This window comes from Rhamphochromis longiceps, linkage group LG13 (assembly GCF_057381845.1).
Source record: "Rhamphochromis longiceps isolate RC_006_pf linkage group LG13, R_longiceps_female_GT1.1, whole genome shotgun sequence".
Lineage (NCBI taxonomy): Eukaryota > Metazoa > Chordata > Actinopteri > Cichliformes > Cichlidae > Rhamphochromis > Rhamphochromis longiceps.
The window spans coordinates 38,452,878-38,471,563 of record NC_140569.1 but is presented as its reverse complement, the minus strand read 5'-3'; the positions used below and the strand labels follow the sequence as shown (position 1 = coordinate 38,471,563).

Sequence of the window (18,686 nt, the reverse complement as noted above, 5' to 3'; positions counted from 1 at the left end):
AGATCCTCGAGTGCGAATAAAAGTTCACATCTGAGTGTTCGGACCATGAACTCGGTTAATGTGGCGGTCGGGTTTACGCCAGGTTTCTGTGCAATTTCATCGGATTTGTTTCATTAGTTGTGTCAGTGTTACCTATTGATTACTTTCCAACTACAGATTACAGTTTGATTGTTTTAGTACCAAACCCCCGGCAGACAACAGGTTTCTGATCTTTACAAGTTCACAGAGTAAAATCATGTTTCTGATTTCTGACAGGAAGTGACCTCACAGTGAAGCTGGGACTCTGATTAGCTGATTTAATTTAGTGGCCTGATTGGTCAACAGCTGCTAATATTTTAGCAATGTTTTACCATGTAGACTTTTGTTATTTCAAGAAATATAATACAACTTAAAAAAATCATTATTTATTTTTGATCTTTTGCCCTTTTTTGGAGAGAGAAAATCAGAAATGTTCACATTTATGTCTTGAGAAACAACAGCGTAGACTTTAGCTCTACACTGACCGTCAGCAAAAACACCTGGTTGGCGTGTTTTAATCACATAGTGATCCCAGAATACTTGATAAACCTGTCAGTAACCACCAGGGCTTTGGTCACATCACCAATCATCTCTGAGGTCAAAGTTCAGCATTAAATCCGTCATGAGCAAAGTCATTGATGTTTCAGACGTAGATCTGCACAGAGGTAAGTTTTGTTAGCAAACGTCATAGCAAGAACTTTAATTGAAAGCTTCCTGTTTACTGTCTCCTCTAGAGTCACACCTAACTTAGCTATAGGACTGTTAGCTCTGTCATCTATCCACGCTGTAACATGTTTAAAGTAACATATGAAATGGAAGAAAACGTAAAATAAACCCACAGACATCTGTAGCTTTACAGGCCTTACCCTAGCTTAACTTAAAGTCTGACCTGAACTGAAACCCAGATCAAAGTTGGTTTGTTAAAAAATTCACTCAAAGACAGTCCATTATTTTTCATTAACCTCAGAGGATCCGTAAAGTCTTCAAAAGCACGGAGCTGTCTGTTCTGCCTAAAGGTGAACAGCTGTGCCACTGTCACACATCAGGACTGCGTTTCCCAGAAGCCACCTGTTTTCTTACTGGTTTCTTGCTGGGCTGGTTTTCTCGGATCACGTTTAACTCTGTGTTCATTGACATAAAGCGTCCACAGCCTGAAGCAGGGGGCGCTGTAAGCAGTTTTGTTTAATTATAGACTGAGTCCAAATAAAACACGACTCCACGCTTGTTCTGGCTGTGTGATGAGTTATTCCTGAAATTTTAATTTAAAAAATCTAAACTTTGATCGGCCACAGCTGTGTCTGTGTTTGGTTAAAGCACGGTTTTATCAATCATTTCATTTTTAAAGCTCTGACCCTTCCTTTCAGGTGTGTTTGCATTATGGCTGTAACAAACATAGCTTCAGATCAAAGTGAATCTGTGGCGTGGGAAAGGTAGGCGTGCAGCCAGAAGGGCGGGGCTAGGCAGAAGTTTAGCCCCATCAGCCCTTGGAGGACAGGGACAGACCTGTCCATCGTGACAGAACAGGTACGTCATGACATCATCGTTGGTCAGTGATGAAAACAATAAGAAACTTGCATTAAGGCACACACTGGGAGACAATTTCACTCCAGATGAGATCTGAGAGGCTTTCAGGACGAGACTGAACCCCTTTGAGTGCCTCACTTTGATTGGTCACTGTGGCTCATAAAGGCCAAAGTAATATTTCATGCTTGGATGTGTAAATTTAGCTCTTCCTCTCACAATACCAAAGTCCTCATTATTCTGATATTTAAACCTTTCTAATACTTTTCTCTGAAATTTTATTTCCTGAAGATTACAAATTTTCAAATCACTTGAATCAACTTTTACTTCCTCTCCAAAAATCGGCGTGTTTGCATCGACCTGAAAGCGTCTGCAAGTGGAGGCGTGTTTTCAGTTCACAGGCGTGTTTTCAATGCAGGAAGCTGTGGTCACATGACATCAGTGCTAGAAGTCAGTTCAAACATTTTCAGCCAATCAAACGGCAGATAATGATGGAGCAATGACGACCTCATCCGTCCAGCAGGAGGCACAAGGCCGTGTGTGTGTTTGTTTGATCGTTTGTTTGTTTTGTCTCTCAGGAAGCATGTCGGAGGACCAGTGTAGGGGCAGGGCTCCACTGGCCATGAGTGTGGTGGTGAGGGGTGGGAGAGCATTCACAGGAACAGGGGGGGGCGGGCTTACCCAACATCCCCCCAGAGTCCAGCGGGTACTCCAAGATGGACGCTGGTGCCGCCAGAGTGTACGGGTAATCGTATGGCGTCGTGTAGATCAGGCCAGACTCAGGCCCCACCCCTGCCATCAGTGCCGGTGTTCCATTGGGCAACACTGTCTGGATCTGCCGAATCAGAGGCATGAGAGTGGGGCCTGTGGGGGCGGGTGTACGCAGGGCAGTGGGCGGTGCCAGTACGGGGGCGGGGCCTGAGAGGACACGAGAAGCCTGTTGCGAGACGCTAGATGCTGCGAAAGAAAAGGCGAGGGATGCTGGGTATGGGTAACAGGAAAGGGGAGGGTTTATAAACAGGGGAGGAGTTTTAGTATGCTTGCTGTAAAAAGACAAAATGAAAATCTGAATCAAACGGTGTGAATGGCATCTAAAACACTGCATGCTTCATGTTTTTCATTTTAACCAATACATTTGGCACAAATGATTCATGTTTAAAATGACTGTGTATGATTGGCCAGTCTGTCTCTTACAGGTTTTGATGCTGGCGTCTCTGTACGTCCCGTTCAGGATGGCCAACTCCATCAGCTGCATCTTCTTCAGACTGTCCTCGCCCTCTGCCTGAAACACAGACACGACTTTCAGACACGCGTGTGCTGTGAGAACATGCAGAACCGACACACACAGCAGCTTAAGTTCACACAGAATTTCATTCAGCCTGAAAGTATCAGATGTATTAAAAAGTATGAAAAACTGTAAAATACATTTAAAAAGAATCTGAAATCAGCCACTACAGAAAGATTCATGTTGTATAAAACAATCTGTAAAATATCCAAACATCAGTAAATGATCACAAAAGATCGTACGGTTACTGTGTAACCTGAGTTCTCTCCTATACTCACTCTACACCTACGACTGCACGGCCACTAACAACTCCAACATCATTGTGAAGTTTGCGGACGACACTACAGTGGTGGGTCGTATCACCAATGGTGATGAGACGGCTTACAGGGAGGAGGTCAGCGCCCTGACCCACTGGTGTCAAGACAACCATCTCACCCTCAACGTTGCAAAGACAAAGGAGTTGATAGTGGACTTCCGGAGGTGCAGAGAAGTACACACCCCCATCACCATCAACGGCGCTGCTGTGGAGAGAGTGAGCAGCTTCCGGTTCCTTGGTGTACATCTGGCTGAGGATCTTACGTGGTCAGTACACACAAACAAAACAGTGAAGAAGGCGCAGCAGCGCCTCTTCTTTCTCAGGAGACTGAAAAGATTCGGCATGAGCCCCCGCATCCTCAGGACCTTCTATCACTGTGCCATTGAGAGCATCCTCACTGGATGCATCACCACCTGGTATGGCAACAGCACCGCCTACAACTGCAAAGCTCTCCAGCGAGTAGTGCGGTGCTCTGAACGGATAATTGGAGGTGAGCTTCCCTCCCTCCAAGACATCTATAGGGAGCGGTGCCTGAGGAAAGCGGGGAGGATCATCAAGGATTCCAGTCACCCCAGCCATAGCCTGGTAGCCTAGCCTGCTGAAGTGGAGGGCTGAGCAAGGCGATGACCCGAAGGTCCACCCCCAGCACCGTCACCACGTGCTGTCCGCAGACAGATGAACCTCAAGAGTAAACTCGAACAAGACACTCGAGGTCAGTCATAAAGTCCCAGCTCACTGAGCGGGTCCGTGCTGGCCGTGTAAGCCCATGACACAAAGGCAATGCACCAGATAGGGAGTCAGCAGGCTGGAGAGCTTTCACTCACAGGCCGTGTCAGACACAGCGAGGTCTGACAAGCATGTAAACCCGCGGCACATGGTTAGCAGGCCAGAAAGCACAGGCAGTCAGCTACAATGAGCACGCTCTCCACATGATCTCCAGCTGGAGCCTGGGGTGCACAGGGCCTGAACCCGGAATCCTAGGAGCACAGTGAGGAGAGGAAGCGTCGCTCACCGAGCAACTGAGTGGGGACCCTACTGGACACACAACCCAGCAAGAAGTGGGCAATGCCAGACAGGGAGCCAGTGCTGCTGGAGCGTAAGCCGGTGAACCGTGGGCAATGTGCCAGGGGAACACAGCCCGCAGCGTCAGCACGGCCGCTGAAAGCAGAGGGCTGTAGGGACGTGACCCAAAGGGTCTGTCCCCAAGCCGCAACACCACCCTGCGCCGTCAGCAGACTGGTGAGGGGGCTGGCGGTCCAGCCAGCCGAAGCCCAAGTGGGGAACACAACCCGAAGGTCCACCCCAGGGCCGGGCGTCTGCTAAGTGCTGTTGCAGCAGGGGCGAACTCGCTACTTGTGCACAGTCGGCCCTACAGGCTGGAGAACACTTACTCACTTACTGACTGGCTCTGACTCACTGCAGTCAGAGCTGAGAAGCCACTCCGCTCGACAATGACAGGAGCCCCGCTGGTTGTGTGAACGGCGCACTGCGGGTAACACACCAGACAGAAAACTGGCTACACTAGGCTGGAGAATTCTCACTCGCCGCAGCGAGGTCCAACTGGCGTGTAAGCCAGCGAATACGGGCAATACTCCAGGAGAGCACAGCCTACCAAGCCACTTGAGCACGGCAGCTGGCTATCGCCATGACAGAAACCCGCGATATGCAGACGACGCTCCAGATGGGAAGCAAGAGTGGGCCCGACAAGACACCTGCGGACAGTCGGGAAGTGTCAGCTCACTGAGCGGGCACCTGATGGCCGTGTGACCTGTGACACAGGGGCAACGCACTAGACCGAGCCAGCGCCGCAGGCTGGAGAATTGTCAACTGCTGGCCCATGCCTGCAGCGGAGCTGGCCACTATGCCCAACTCAAAGGATGTCAGGAAGAAGGAGGGTGGTTGGAGGACAGCTGAACCTAGGCTCCGAGTCCTCCCCGCCTCACCTGAACACGGCCATCTCCACATCCCTGCATAGGCCCCTCAGCACAGCGAGGTGGCCACAGGGTAGACAGGCAGTCCCATCAGGTACAGTGGGGCAAAAAAGTATTTAGTCAGCCACCGATTGTGCAAGTTCCCCCACTTAAAATGATGACAGAGGTCAGTAATTTGCACCAGAGGTACACTTCAACTGTGAGAGACAGAATGTGAAAAAAAAAAATCCATGAATTCACATGGTAGGATTTGTAAAGAATTTATTCGTAAATTAGGGTGGAAAATAAGTATTTGGTCACCTCAAACATGGAAAATCTCTGGCTCTCACAGACCTGTAACGTCTTCTGTAAGAAGGTTTTCTGTTCCCCACTCGTTACCTGTATGAATGGCACCTGTTTGAACTCATCATCTGTATAAAAGACACCTGTCCACAGCCTCAAACAGTCAGACTCCAAACTCCGCCATGGCCAAGACCAAAGAGCTTTCGAAGGACACCAGGAAAAGTATTGTAGACCTGCACCAGACTGGGAAGAGTGAATCTACAATAGGCAAGCAGCTTGGTGTGAAAAAATCAACTGTGGGAGCAATCATCAGAAAATGGAAGACATACAAAACCACTGATAATCTCCCTCGATCTGGGGCTCCACGCAAGATCTCATCCCGTGGGGTCAAAATGATCATGAGAACGGTGAGCAAAGATCCCAGAACCACACGGGGGGACCTGGTGAATGACCTGCAGAGAGCTGGGACCAAAGTAACAAAGGTCACCATCAGTAACACACTACAACGGCAGGGAATCAAATCCCGCAGTGCCAGACGTGTTCCGCTGCTGAAGCCAGTGCATGTCCAGGCCCGTCTGAAGTTTGCCAGAGAGCACATGGATGATACAGCAGAGGATTGGGAGAATGTCATGTGGTCAGATGAAACCAAAGTAGAACGTTTTGGTATAAACTCAACTCGTCGTGTTTGGAGGAAGAAGAATACTGAGTTGCATCCCAAGAACACCATACCTACTGTGAAGCATGGGGGTGGAAACATCATGCTATGGGGCTGTTTTTCTGCCAAGGGGACAGGACGACTGATCCGTGTTAAGGACAGAATGAATGGGGCCATGTATCGTGAGATTTTGAGCCAAAACCTCCTTCCATCAGTGAGAACTTTGAAGATGAAACGAGGCTGGGTCTTCCAACATGACAATGATCCAAAACACACCGCCCGGGCAACAAAGGAGTGGCTCCGTAAGAAGCATTTGAAAGTCCTGGAGTGGCCTAGCCAGTCTCCAGACCTCAACCCCATAGAAAATCTGTGGCGGGAGTTGAAAGTCCGTGTTGCTCGGCGACAGCCCCAAAACATCACTGCTCTCGAGAAGATCTGCATGGAGGAATGGGCCAAAATACCAGCTACTGTGTGTGCAAACCTGGTAAAGACCTATAGTAAACGTTTGACCTCTGTTATTGCCAACAAACGTTATGTTACAAAGTATTGAGTTGTATTTTTGTTATTGACCAAATACTTATTTTCCACCCTGATTTACCAATAAATTCTTTACAAATCCTACCATGTGGATTCATGGATTTTTTTTTTCACATTCTGTCTCTCACAGTTGAAGTGTACCTCTGGGGCAAATTACTGACCTCTGTCATCATTTTAAGTGGGGGAACTTGCACAATCGGTGGCTGACTAAATACTTTTTTGCCCCACTGTAACCCTGGTCGTCTGACCAGAGTCAAGCTTCATAAACATCATCCTCCTGAGAATCAACCTCCACCGGCACAGGCCTCACAGAGGCGGGGCAATGGGAGGCAACGCTGCAGCCATCATCTCCATTTTAGCCCAAGAGGCACAAGATTGGGGAGGGCTCTCCATGTCCCCAGCCTGCCTGCAGCTGACGTGTCAAGCTCCATCCCTGTAGAGGGAGCGACGAAATGGCCGCCAGCAGGGCATCAGTTACCCTCACGCCCCTGTTAGGGCATGCTGCCCTGCCCAGGGAGGGCCCGAAGGGGCGTCCAAAGAGACCAGGGACAGGGCTATTGGGGGAGGGGCCAAAGGCAAACTACTCCCACCATGCATAGCAGCAACCATCTGCGGGCAGGGGACCACAAATGCTGGGATGCAGCACACTCACTGCCTGCAACCAGACCAATCAGGCAGCAGCGGCACATGAGATAGGAGGCGCTGTGGCTGTATGACATCATCAACCTTGAGGTTCGCTCTGCTAGATGGGACCTCAGGAAAGGCTAGTTCCCACACCCGTCATGCTCTAATTAAGAGCTGAAGGGACCCATTTTGCCCGACACTGTGCCTGGGGACCAGCAGGGGGCAGCCCAGGGACAGGTGGGTGACAGGTGAAAGCGTATGCTTGGAAATCTGACATCCTTCCCACTGTAGCCGAGCAACGAGCCGAGTCTTGCTGGCTGCACCCAAGCTATGGGCAACGGCAGACAGGCTAACAGACCGGAGAATGCTCACTCGCCAGCTGTAGCACAGCGAAGTCCCAGTGCCGTGAAGCCTGCAAGGCGGGCAAGATGCCGAGGGAACACGGGCAAGATGCCACACACACAGACGGCAGCTCGATCGGCAAAGGAACCGGGCCACAGGAGACCAACTAGGGGAAACCGGGGCCGAGGGAAAGATAAAGGGGAACCAAGCTAAGGGGAACCACGGCTGAGGGAAACCAGCTAAGGGAGACCAAGCTAAGGGAAAGGGCAGGGGAGAGGCTAGCACCCAGGGAGGCTGCCGAAAGAGGCTCCTGACGGATGCACACACACACAGCACTCTCGAAGAAAAGTCACTCACACACACGACACAAGTGGAGATCAAACAATCACGTCAAACAGTCATGTCATGTCTGCACAGCTGTTTTATACGTGAGCTGTGGGGCGTGGCCGGGCAAGCTGGAGTGTCTTAAAGAATTATCAACGCCCCACGACCAAGGGGGTTCGTACCCCGTATATATGGAATATATAACGGTGTGGAGAGATAGTCTCGATATGCTAGAGACCATTCAAGTCCCAGAAATAATTTGTCAAATTAAGATGACTTGAACTCATGATGGTTACAGTATCCTATGAGCACGCTCAGTAACCAGCCTGCTTAGGGCTGTGCAGACCACATGGGGCGCTGCTGTCCACCACACAACGGCGATTATTTCTACCAATTCCTGAGAGGAAACACAACACAACATCAAACACACACGACACACCTGCCACGAGCTCGTTAGACAATCAGCTCGTCAGTTAACATCTTTCATTTTCTTCAGTCCAACTACAAACTGACTTCTAAACCACTTTGTGTCTCTGCAACATGAAAGTAACTTCAATGCCTCCCTCCAACTTCCTGTTAGAAAACACGCACACACACACACACACACGCACACAAAGAGAATCATCAGGTGCCCAGACTCACTTCCTAGTTTTTTTTCTTCCTGCCTCTGCACAAATCAAGGAAGTGAGAGTGGAGGAAGTGAAGATCAGCAGAATCACTGCACTTCCTGTCTCTCTCTCTCTCACACACACACACACACACGCAAACACACACACACACACTCCTAAATCTAGAAGTGATTCTAACATGAACATGAAGGTTAAAGCCCAAGGGCTGAAACCCCAAAGTGAGGTTGATGTCAGCGACCCGAGTCCGTTTACCTGCCGAATCACCATGGTGACTGATGCTGAGCATCACCAGGTGAGGCTCAGAGTTTCCTCTGATTCTTTAATGCAGCATGTTTTCAGAGTGAGAGATTCTCTGTGTGCAGCATGTTCCTGAAAGCAATGAATGAAGAAGCTCCAGCAGATCAGACTGAAAGTGCACGTGTTCATGGGGCGATCGTGGCTCAAGAGTTGGGAGTTCGCCTTGTAATCAGAAGGTTGCTGGTTCGAGCCCCGGCTTGGACAGTCGCAGTTGTTGTGTCCTTGGGCAAGACGCTTCACCCGTTGCCTACTGGTGGTGGCCAGAGGGCCCGGTGGCGCCAGTGTCCAGCAGCCTCACCTCTGTCAGTGCGCCCCAGGGTGGCTGTGGCTACAATGTAGCTGCCATCACCAGTGTGTGAATGTGTGTGTGAATGGGTGGATGACTGGATGTGTAAAGCGCTATGGGGTCCTTAGGGACTAGTAAAGTGCTATACAAATACAGGCCATTTACCTTTCATGTGATCAAGTGTTCATGTGATCATGAAACATGAACGCCTTTTCAACCAATCACATTCGTTCCCTCTGATCTGATCTCACGTGCCCTTCATCAGGCTGTGGGACAGGAAGCTGTCATGTTTCACAGCTGTGATGTGAAGCTGTCACCTAGGAAACAAACAGCAGCGCTGAGCGTGCTCAGAGCAACATCCTTCCTGCCATTCAAACCTTTATTCTTCTCTGTCACAAATCAGCAGATTAACCAGTTTCTGCTGCTCCACCTCTGAGGGGTTCACCTCTTTACAGGTTTCATCATCATCATAGACCTTTAATGTCTCTGGTCAGAGCACCTGGCGCTAATAGAGATCCCGGCTTAACAGAAAAAGTTGATAAATAGCAAGTTTTAGAGTTCATCAAGCCAGCGAACTTGAAGAAAGCCTGGATATGTAGAACTTCCTTTGTCCTCACAAAAACACACACAGGTCAGAGGTCAGGGGACTCACAGCAGGCACGAGCAGCTTGGTGACTTCATCTACAGCTCGTTTGAGTTTGATGTCGGCTCGGTTCTGGGCGTCTTCCACCATGATGAGGACATGAAGGTCCTCGTTCAGGTGCTCCCAGTTTGGCTTCCCTCTGTTCTGGTCTTCCTGCAGGTGGAGACATGAGTGAAGACAGAGACAAGTAGTAAATATTCACATGCTGTCTGGTGTTCACAATTGACTGACTTTGGTGAAATGCATCCAGGGAGTTACAGTTTGTTTTTACATTCACTGTCTGTAGTCCTCAGAAGAGGGGCCTCAAAGCTAAAGGCTCTGTGTCCCATTCTACTTTTAAATACTCTAGGAACTATAAGTAAGCCACCAGATCACAACAACAGTCACCTCAAGGTAATTTATATTATAAGGTTAAAAAAAACTGAGATTAACTGAAGGCTTTACAGGGAGTTTTTAGGACTTCCTGATAATAATGAATGACAGTCGTCCAGCCTGGAAGTAATAAATGCATGAACTAGTTTTTCAGCGTCACTCTGAGACAGGATATTTCTAACTTTAGAGATGTTGCACAAATGGAAGAAAGCAGTCTCACATATTTGTTTAATATTTGCATTGAAGGACATGTCCTGGTCAAAGTTTAACTAATTGGTTACACTTTTTAACTAATTGGTGTGTGTTATATGGCTTCATGGACAGATAGAGCTGGGTGTCATCTGCATAGCAGTGTAAATGTATGCTATGTCTTCTAATGATGCTGCCTAAGGGAAGCATGTATAATGGAAACAGAATTGGTCCTAGCACTGAACCCTGTGGAACTCCATAATTAACCTCAGTGTGTGAAGTAGATTCTCCATTTATACGAACAAATTGAGTCTGTTAGATAGATATGACACAAACCACTGCAGCACAGTACCTGTAATACCTACAGCATGCTATATATTGCGATCTTCTGCTGGCGTTCAGCCTGTTAGCGTGTTAGCAGGAAGTCTGCTGAGTTAGCAGAGGATCGGCAGATGATTGGACGATCGTTTTCTTGCACAGATGAGTGGTCTTAACAAAAACTGTATGAGTTTCAGCACGACATCAGTGCAAAACCAACACCCCCCTCATTCATTGTCCTCCCTCTCCTCTAGCTCCATCTGGCTTGTGTTGAACTGTTGCTACGCCTGTCTCATGTACCTCTGTTAGCGTAGCAGGTGGCTAACCTTGTCAGCGTCACACACGCAGAAACACAAACACGCATGTTTTTTCAGCAGTTTGACCTGAAATGTTTGAAATAGTTTCTTCACTGTGAATCATTCAGAGAGTCTTAATCCTGAGGAGACCGTGTGACTCGGCTGCTTCTGCAGACTCAGAGCTTTCACAGGAAGCAGCTCGTCAGCTCTTATTTTAGAGTCTCAGCTCTTCCTGAAAGTTGGCAGACAAACTTTCTGACACACGGGTGCATGAAGCAACATCCTGTTCGGAGTTGTATTTAAAATCTCAAGCTAAAGACAAATTCATGTCACAAGTCTTTCTTCAGTCTGACAGGACCTAACCCTAACCCAAAATGTCCTGTCCTTTCTGCCAAAGCAGAATGAAACTTTATAAAGTTCAGAATGCAAGCTGGGATTTTGGCTTCAGTTTGAAGTTCAAGCAACAGAAGAGTTTAAGAGCTTTTTTGGAAGGATGTGTGACTTTATTTTTATAGTTTTCAAACTGAACTCTAATCAGTGAAAGTCTCAGTTTTAGGGACAGACCATCCATCTGAGACAGCGACAGATTTTCGGGCTTCGTTGGAGCCACAGATACTTCCTGTTTCGGACATGAACTATTTCTCCAATCAGGCCCATCCCACATTAGTCTGCACCTGCATGAAGAAAGACCCTGCTCAAACTGGTTTGGTCCACTGAGCTCAGGCTGGATCCTGAATGTTCTTCTGCAGGTATCTGTTTCGGGTTGAGTGGACATTCGCTGTGATAGGATAGAAGTTCAAGTAAAAGGAAAGACGCAGCTCAGCGTTCGTTGATGCACTCAGAACCTGCAGATTCACAACAATAAGCGGTCACTTCACTGAGCGACCAAATTCTACTGACACGTTCTATTCTGACTGATCTCCTCTGTGCACACATCAAACCGAATGTTACAAAGTCCTTCAGAAAATGCACAATAAAACACAAGCAGAATGCAGAGTTAACCCTAACATCTGGAATAAAATTCATAAGAACACACTCTCTGTGATAAGGAAATGTGTCATACCTCAGCAGCCGTGCACGTTCTCACTCTTCTAGCTTCTCAAACAAAGAGAAGGCTCTTCGTTCGTTTTAAATGTTGAAACACATCTGAGTGATGCTCAGGCTCACGTGTTCTGTCTCTGGATCAGCCCTGCATATCTACACCAGATGTGTATTTTCATATCGTTAGCTTCATAGCATAAGTGCCTAAGTCATTGACTTAGTCAAATGACTTAGGCAATTATGCTATGAAGCTAACGATATGTGTTGTTCTTTAAATGAAAATCTGCTGACTGACCTCTGACTGTGTTTCAGTGTCAGGCATTTTCACTTTTTACGTCACTGCTTTGATTAAACCAAGAAAATCAAATATTTGAAATATAAGAAGAAAAATTTCATCTTATGCCTTCTGTGTGCGTGCGTATGAGCGTGTATTCGTATCTTTGTGGGTAGCAATAATTGGAAGTTTACTACACTTATGGGGACCAAAATCCTGGTCCCCACAAGTCTGAAGGCATGTTTGAGACTAAATGTGTTTTTAGTGTCAGGGTGATAGCTAGGGCTTAGGCTCAAGGTTAGGCATTCATTTTTCATGGTTAGGGGCTAAGGAACGCATTGTGTTAATTACATGTCCCCACAAGATATGAATACCTGACATGCTGTGTGTGCATGTGCACGTTACCTTCTTCTTGTCTCTCATAGAGCCTCTTCCTCTCACCATGATCTTACATCCAGTTTCAGCCTCCAGCTGCTTCGCTGTCAGACCGCGAGGGCCCAGAATCCTCCCCACAAAGTTAAACTGACATACACACACAGGTCAGCCTGTTACCATGACAACCTAAGCACTAATCAGCCAATCCTCTTTCAGAAATAGCCATAAATAGTTAGAATGAATCTACTGAGTCGTAAAACTTTGAAACAGAGCAACACTGATGGAAACACAGGAAATGAATTATTATTGGTGCATCACGATGATCCACACACACAGACATACGTCGGGATGCTCCTTCACGGGGACGTAGAGTTTCTCCTGCAGCTGCACCGTTGGGCCGACAGCGTCCGGCAGCTCGCTGCTCTTCTCCGATCCGTTCAGCGTGTCCGTGTACATGTCCTTCCTCACGCGGCTGATCTCTGAAACACACACACACGCAGGAAGTGGAAAACTGTTCTGCGGTCTGGCCAATCAGAAGCTGATTCTGTTTGGAGTTCGTGGCAGAGGTGAGTGGGACGCACAGGCCATCAGCACTAAAACACCTGCAGCAGGTAAAGAGGAGCTGATGGAGCTCGGAGGGAAACAAACAGCTGGAATCAAACTTAACTGAAAACCGATGTTTCAGCGCGCCGTCTTCAGACTTGTCCTTTATGTTCAGGTTTTCAGCGCTGGAGGCACTGTTTCTCTGCGTTTTGTTTTGCTGCTCACCTTTTCTTTGTGTTTGGAGTAAATCTGATCAGACATTCAGGTTTTATATTTGTAACTGATTTAAAGGTCGTGTTCATATTTTTCCAAACATCACCGTGCGAACCTCTGAAACCTGAGGTGACGATGATGTTCTCACCTGATTCCATGATCTGTCATTCCCGTGTCCTCTTTAGCTTCTTGTATCTGCAGGTGAGATGGATGTGATGGATGATGAAGGTGGAACTGATGATCTGTGTGACTGCTGCTCTCCTCGTGGAGTTTGAACCTTGAAGCAGCCAGACGATAACCTGACCTGCAAACATCGGTCAGCTTTCCCTTCATGTTGAGCCTGATCAGTGAACAGCTGAGTGTAATAATGTTCATGTTTCACAGATCAAGCTCAACTGAAGAGAACACTTTAACCTGTGTGGTTTCTTAGTCTTCTAGGTCCTGCAACTCCTTAAGTTCTTAAGTTTAAGGCATTTGGAGGTTCTTGCAAATGTTTCACTGGACAGAACGATGTGGTGTCTCGGGTCTTTGTCCTCTGGTAGGCTTGTCCTCTCGGGGGTCATCCTCACAGTTGCTGACCCACCCTGTAATCATGTGAGTTATGGGTCAAGCTGTGAGTTGGTGTCGAACCACCTGAGAGGAGGTCTGAAGACTGTGTTACAGGCGGCTGATTGCTGATGGGTCCCCCCTCTGTGGAGACCACCATCCACCTTTACTGCAGTTATAACGGTTGGTGTTCTCGGTCCTTTCTCCTTTACAGAGCCGCAGCTTTATCACTGTGATAACTTTGACAGATTTGGTCCTGCAAATGTTTAACACTGGGACATGTCTGGTTACAAAATAAAGCAAAAAAGCAAAACAACATGTGACAACAATCATTTGACATCACCCTGCAGACGAAGACTTAGGCCAGCAGACCTTTGGAGAGGTCTGTAGTTAGAAACCAGCTAAAAACTCTAACTGTGTTATAGCAGCTAGCTGTGGGGTTCCTCAGGACTCCTGTGTTGCTTCTGTATTCTTTCATGTGCATGTTTTTAGCATGTTGGTTTAACATGTGGCATTGAAAGTGTGTTTAAGCTGCAGCTCAGCTCTTTGTTTCTGTCTTGAAACAGCAGCAAGTAGGGACGTGAAACCAGTGCAGCTTTCACAGGAAGTTGCAGTATCCCAGGTAACTGTTTCCATGATGATCGCACATCTTATACTGACCACCACCCCGGTAAGATTTATTTCTCCCTCGCAATGCATGCTGGGAGACTTTATGAAGCTGTCTGTGTGGTGATTCAGAGCAACAAAACAGCCCTCACCATCAGCCAATCAGGAGCTAGGAGTGCGCACACACACGCACACACACATGCGCGCGCACACACACACACGAACATGCAACTCTGAGTTCTGAGTTCATCCTCATGTCAGACGGCTGTTTGCAGCAGACGTCTGTGAGCAGGAAACAGGAAACAAGCAGCTGCACAGGTAGGAAACACCTGAGCATCTCCTCAGCAGGTTAGAAACACACTAACCTGCTGGTTAGCATCAGAGACTTTCCATCACATCAAGTGAGCTCCTCACAGTCTGCAGCTCCTGCAGCATCACGGCCACAATAACCAGCAACATGGGAGCAGGCAACCCGCCCTCAGGACCAGTGTTGGTCAAGTTACTTGAAAAAAGTAATCAGTAACTAATTACTGATTACTTCCCCCAAAAAGTAACCCTCTTACTTTACTGATTACTTATTTTCAAAAGTAATTAATTACTTAGTTACTTAGTTACTTTTTAAAAACACGATTTACAACCTGAAGAGGTGAAAAAGCGATAGCTCTTTCAGCCCAATTCTACTTTTTCTGCATAATCCATCATACAAAATGTAATCAAATGGAAAAGTATCTTTTTAAAACTTGTTTTATTAGTTTTAATCTTTTAACTTTATGCATCAAGCAAAGATTTAATTATATGCAACATTCTCTGACTGGAAGAAATTAGTTTAACATTTAAACCTATTTTCTGCACATTCCAGCTCATAAAATAAAATATTTTGTGTGTTTACACTCAGTCTTTCAAATAGATGCAAGTAAAACACAGCAGAAAATAAATAAAGTCAAAGACTCAGCGGTCCTGTTGCTCTATTTTCACCTGTAAAGCAGGAGTGGGGCAGGCGGAGGTTTACCCTTGGGCAGGTGTGCCGCGGTCAGTGGAAGAATCCGTGAGTTTCTCTGTGAGTTTCCCATTACGTCGTAGCTACTCGGTGCTTGTTGGAAGTTTAGGGTTTTTTTCGCTGTAAAAAGAAGTTTTCTTCCCACGCACAGCGGACACTAATGTTTTTGTCACTTTTTATGGAATCAAACTCAAAGTAAGGTCAGTACTTCCACGCTTTAAACGCTGCACGCTCATACTCTCTCCCGCACTCGATATGTGATCCATTGTTGATCTGCACACAGCTGTTGTCACGGACGTCGCACTCGCTTACGTCACTGTCATGAGACAGACAAAAATCACGGTTTTAGTAACGCAGTAACGCAGCGTTCCTACGGGAAAGTGACAGTAATCTAATTATCGTTTTTGCAATAGTAATCCCTTACTTTACTCGTTACTTGAGAAAAGTAATCAGATTACAGTAACGCGTTACTGCCCATCTCTGCTCAGGACACACCTCCAAAATAAACCAACGTGCTTTCAGTCCGCCTACAACATTCACTTCAATGTCAATGCCCCGAGTCATGGCGCAGAGGAGGAGATCACCAGCCATGAAAGGTTATCGTATAAGCACCATGTCCTCACATGGTCTCTTCGTCACCCTCATTGTCGCCCTGATTCCAACGTGAACCATCACAGAGGTCTTCAAAGGATCATCTTACACTGAGGAGTCAACACAGAGACCTAACAGGCAGGAACGTCCTCTCTACAATGGTTAAAATGGGATGTTGGTCCTCACAAAGTCAGACAGACACACACACACTGGTACTAGTGGTTTTACTGTCTGAGGCTATTACAGCAGGGACGCCAGCCAGAGGGGATTCTGGGTAAATTGATTTTCTTCTCTCTCTCTGACTGACACACACACACACACACACACACACACACACACTTCATCTGAGCTTTTGAATTAATTGATTAGACCAATTAAATGATGAATAGCTGCACTTAGTGTAATTGAGACGCACACAGAGGACAGAAATAAAGAGGAGTAAGGTTTCATACTGTGGTGTGTTCAGGTGCTGTTGGAAAAGCAGTGTTCAGACACATGCCACAATTCTCCCTAGCGTCAGGTCTAGCCGTCCAATCACAGCGCACTTTCTACATCAGTAACTCACAGGTAAACAACACACCTGACACGTTGGCCATGTTGGTCCGAGTTCACAGGACTCTACTGTAAACGAACCTAACTGTTATTAAGTGTTTATTAGGTAAATACCCCCTGTGGCCATCTAGTGAAATGCAGTCTAACCCTAGCATCTACAACCCGGCTCTAAAAAAGCTCACTCGCTGAGAAAATGTAAATGTAAGCAGAATATTGAGTCATATTTCATTATCTATAGAAATCAAGTGTTTAAACTGAGGAAATCATTTCACCGTTTTAATATAAATATCAGATATATTTGAATTGTCTCCAAAAAGCCTGGTGTTTAGCAGCCAATCAGGTGAGCGGGCAGCAGGTCAGTCTCATGACTGGGTATAAAAAGAGCTTCTTGGAGGGCGTGTGCTGTACAGACGTGTCTATATCCTGCACACCTGAGTGTCAGTGTAGTGATAGCAAAGCTCATCTGGGCATGTGTGGCTAACTTACAGATAGCCGGCCAGCCTCAGCGTGCTCGAAGTATGAACTTCATGGAAAAGCAGATCACCTGACAGAGACACAGGTGAGCTAATGTGAGACAGGTGGACGTCTGCTGCATCAGTCTGCAGATCAATCGACCCTCACTGACCATGAGCTTCTTGTATTTCAGTCCTTCTCAAACTGTGAAACTTTATTCAAACATTCACACCTGCAGAAAACATCTGTGCGCACACAAACTGAACCAGATGTTCTCATTCCTCCACCTCGATGTCCGCTGGAGCACTGCCACATAATGTCAGCAGTCACATGACCACAATAACCTCACAGCAGCCCAGAAGGCTCCAACAGCACAAACACAGCCGAGGTCCAGTTCAGGAGAAGCTAGCAGACAGCAACAAGAGCCGCCTGTGTCCCATCCACCTGTCAGTCACAGAGGCCATGCCCCTAATAATGCAATGAGGCTGTAAAGTGACTGAGTTGGATTCCTACTGATTAGTGAAAATTGTGGGTGGGGTTAAACGTGCCAGCTCACCCATTTGTTTTTTAATCTTTCTGATCAATGAAATCAATAAATGATGATCAGTTATTAAAATCCATGATCACTAAAGTATGATACGTTACTCGAGTATGCTTCAGACAGTACTTTTACTCTGAAAACACATAGCACACTTTCTGACAGTACTTACTGCAGTACATGTAGTACTGCCAGCACTTTAACTTGTAGAAGTTTTAAAAGAAAAAGTATCAGGATGGTTTCAGTAAACTTTTCCTTTGATTTAAACCCTCTCGCGCGCGTGCGGGTCTCACCTTCGTCCAGGAGCCTCTCCAGGTGCTGGAAGATTCCGCAGAAGTTCGGCAGACCGCTCATCAGCTTCTTGTCGTTCATGAGTTGCATCAGGTAATCCGGACCGGGTCTGGGCTTCTCCCTCCCCTCCATCCTCCCCACCACGACCCGCCGAACTACACGGATCCGGACCGCAGCGGACTGCACGGCATCAGCATGAATCCAGACCCGCTCCAGACACGGAGGCGCCTTGAGTCCCGCACGCTCGGCTCCGAGTCCGGGTTTAACGCTCCAGCTGCTTCGGCTTTGCCCGGCTCTCCGCCCTCCGCTCCGCGCAGAACAGCGCTGTGTGTCGGCCAGCAGCGGCTCTGAGCCTCCGCTCCGCGCACACGGGGGGGCTTCAAAATAAAACTCTAACTAACTAACTAACTAACCAAATAACTAACTAACTAACGTGTGTGTGGTATTTTGTTCCCAGGCGTCACCATCAATAAAGCTGCTCCGTTTGAACGTGTCCCTCTAAATAGTTTTATTGGTTTTAATGGTTTTTTTCACATGGAAATGAGTCTCGTCCGCCTCCTCCTCTTCCTCTCCCTCTTCATCACCCACCTCCTCTCCAGAGCCTGGGACTCACAGAAGAACAAAGGAGGGGAAAACAAAAACTTTTCTTCTTTGTGAGTTTGGCTGAAAATCGCTTTGGGTGATGAAGAGCAGGAGGGAAATGAAGAGGAGAAGCGTGATGAAGAGGAGCAGGTGCAGCTGCTCCTCAGAGCAGCTCATGAAGAGTTTAAGGGTTGATCCGTCACCTCCGTGAGGAGGTGT

General features: G+C 47.3%; 1 protein-coding gene across 2 annotated transcripts; it reads right to left on the bottom strand.

Moving 5' to 3' along the window:
• Positions 1-1,191: 1,191 nt before the first annotated feature.
• qkib (QKI, KH domain containing, RNA binding b) lies at positions 1,192-18,447 on the bottom strand. Of its 2 annotated transcripts, XM_085427174.1 has the most exons (6): positions 17,888-18,447; positions 12,898-13,034; positions 12,586-12,702; positions 9,700-9,843; positions 2,734-2,821; positions 1,192-2,520 (listed from the first exon to the last, which is right to left on the bottom strand). In XM_085427174.1, the coding sequence occupies exons 1-6, from the start codon at positions 18,015-18,017 to the stop codon at positions 2,114-2,116; spliced, it is 1,023 nt and encodes a 340-aa protein (XP_085283300.1). In that variant the 5' UTR covers positions 18,018-18,447; the 3' UTR covers positions 1,192-2,113. The 2 variants fall into 2 exon arrangements, with proteins under 2 accessions (XP_085283300.1, XP_085283301.1); XM_085427175.1 differs by lacking the exon at positions 12,586-12,702.
• Between the last annotated feature and the right edge of the window lie 239 nt (positions 18,448-18,686).

Excerpts from the sequence above, each read along its gene's own strand:
- qkib (XM_085427174.1), bottom strand. The coding sequence starts at position 18,017 with ATGGAGGGGAGGGAGAAGCCCAGACCCGGTCCGGATTACCTGATGCAA. Across the intron at positions 2,822-9,699 it reads CCAAGCTGCTCGTGCCTGCT|GCAGAGGGCGAGGACAGTCT; the intron begins GTGAGTCCCCTG and ends TCTGTGTTTCAG. Across the intron at positions 2,521-2,733 it reads AGACGCCAGCATCAAAACCT|CATCCCTCGCCTTTTCTTTC; the intron begins GTAAGAGACAGA and ends ACCCATACCCAG.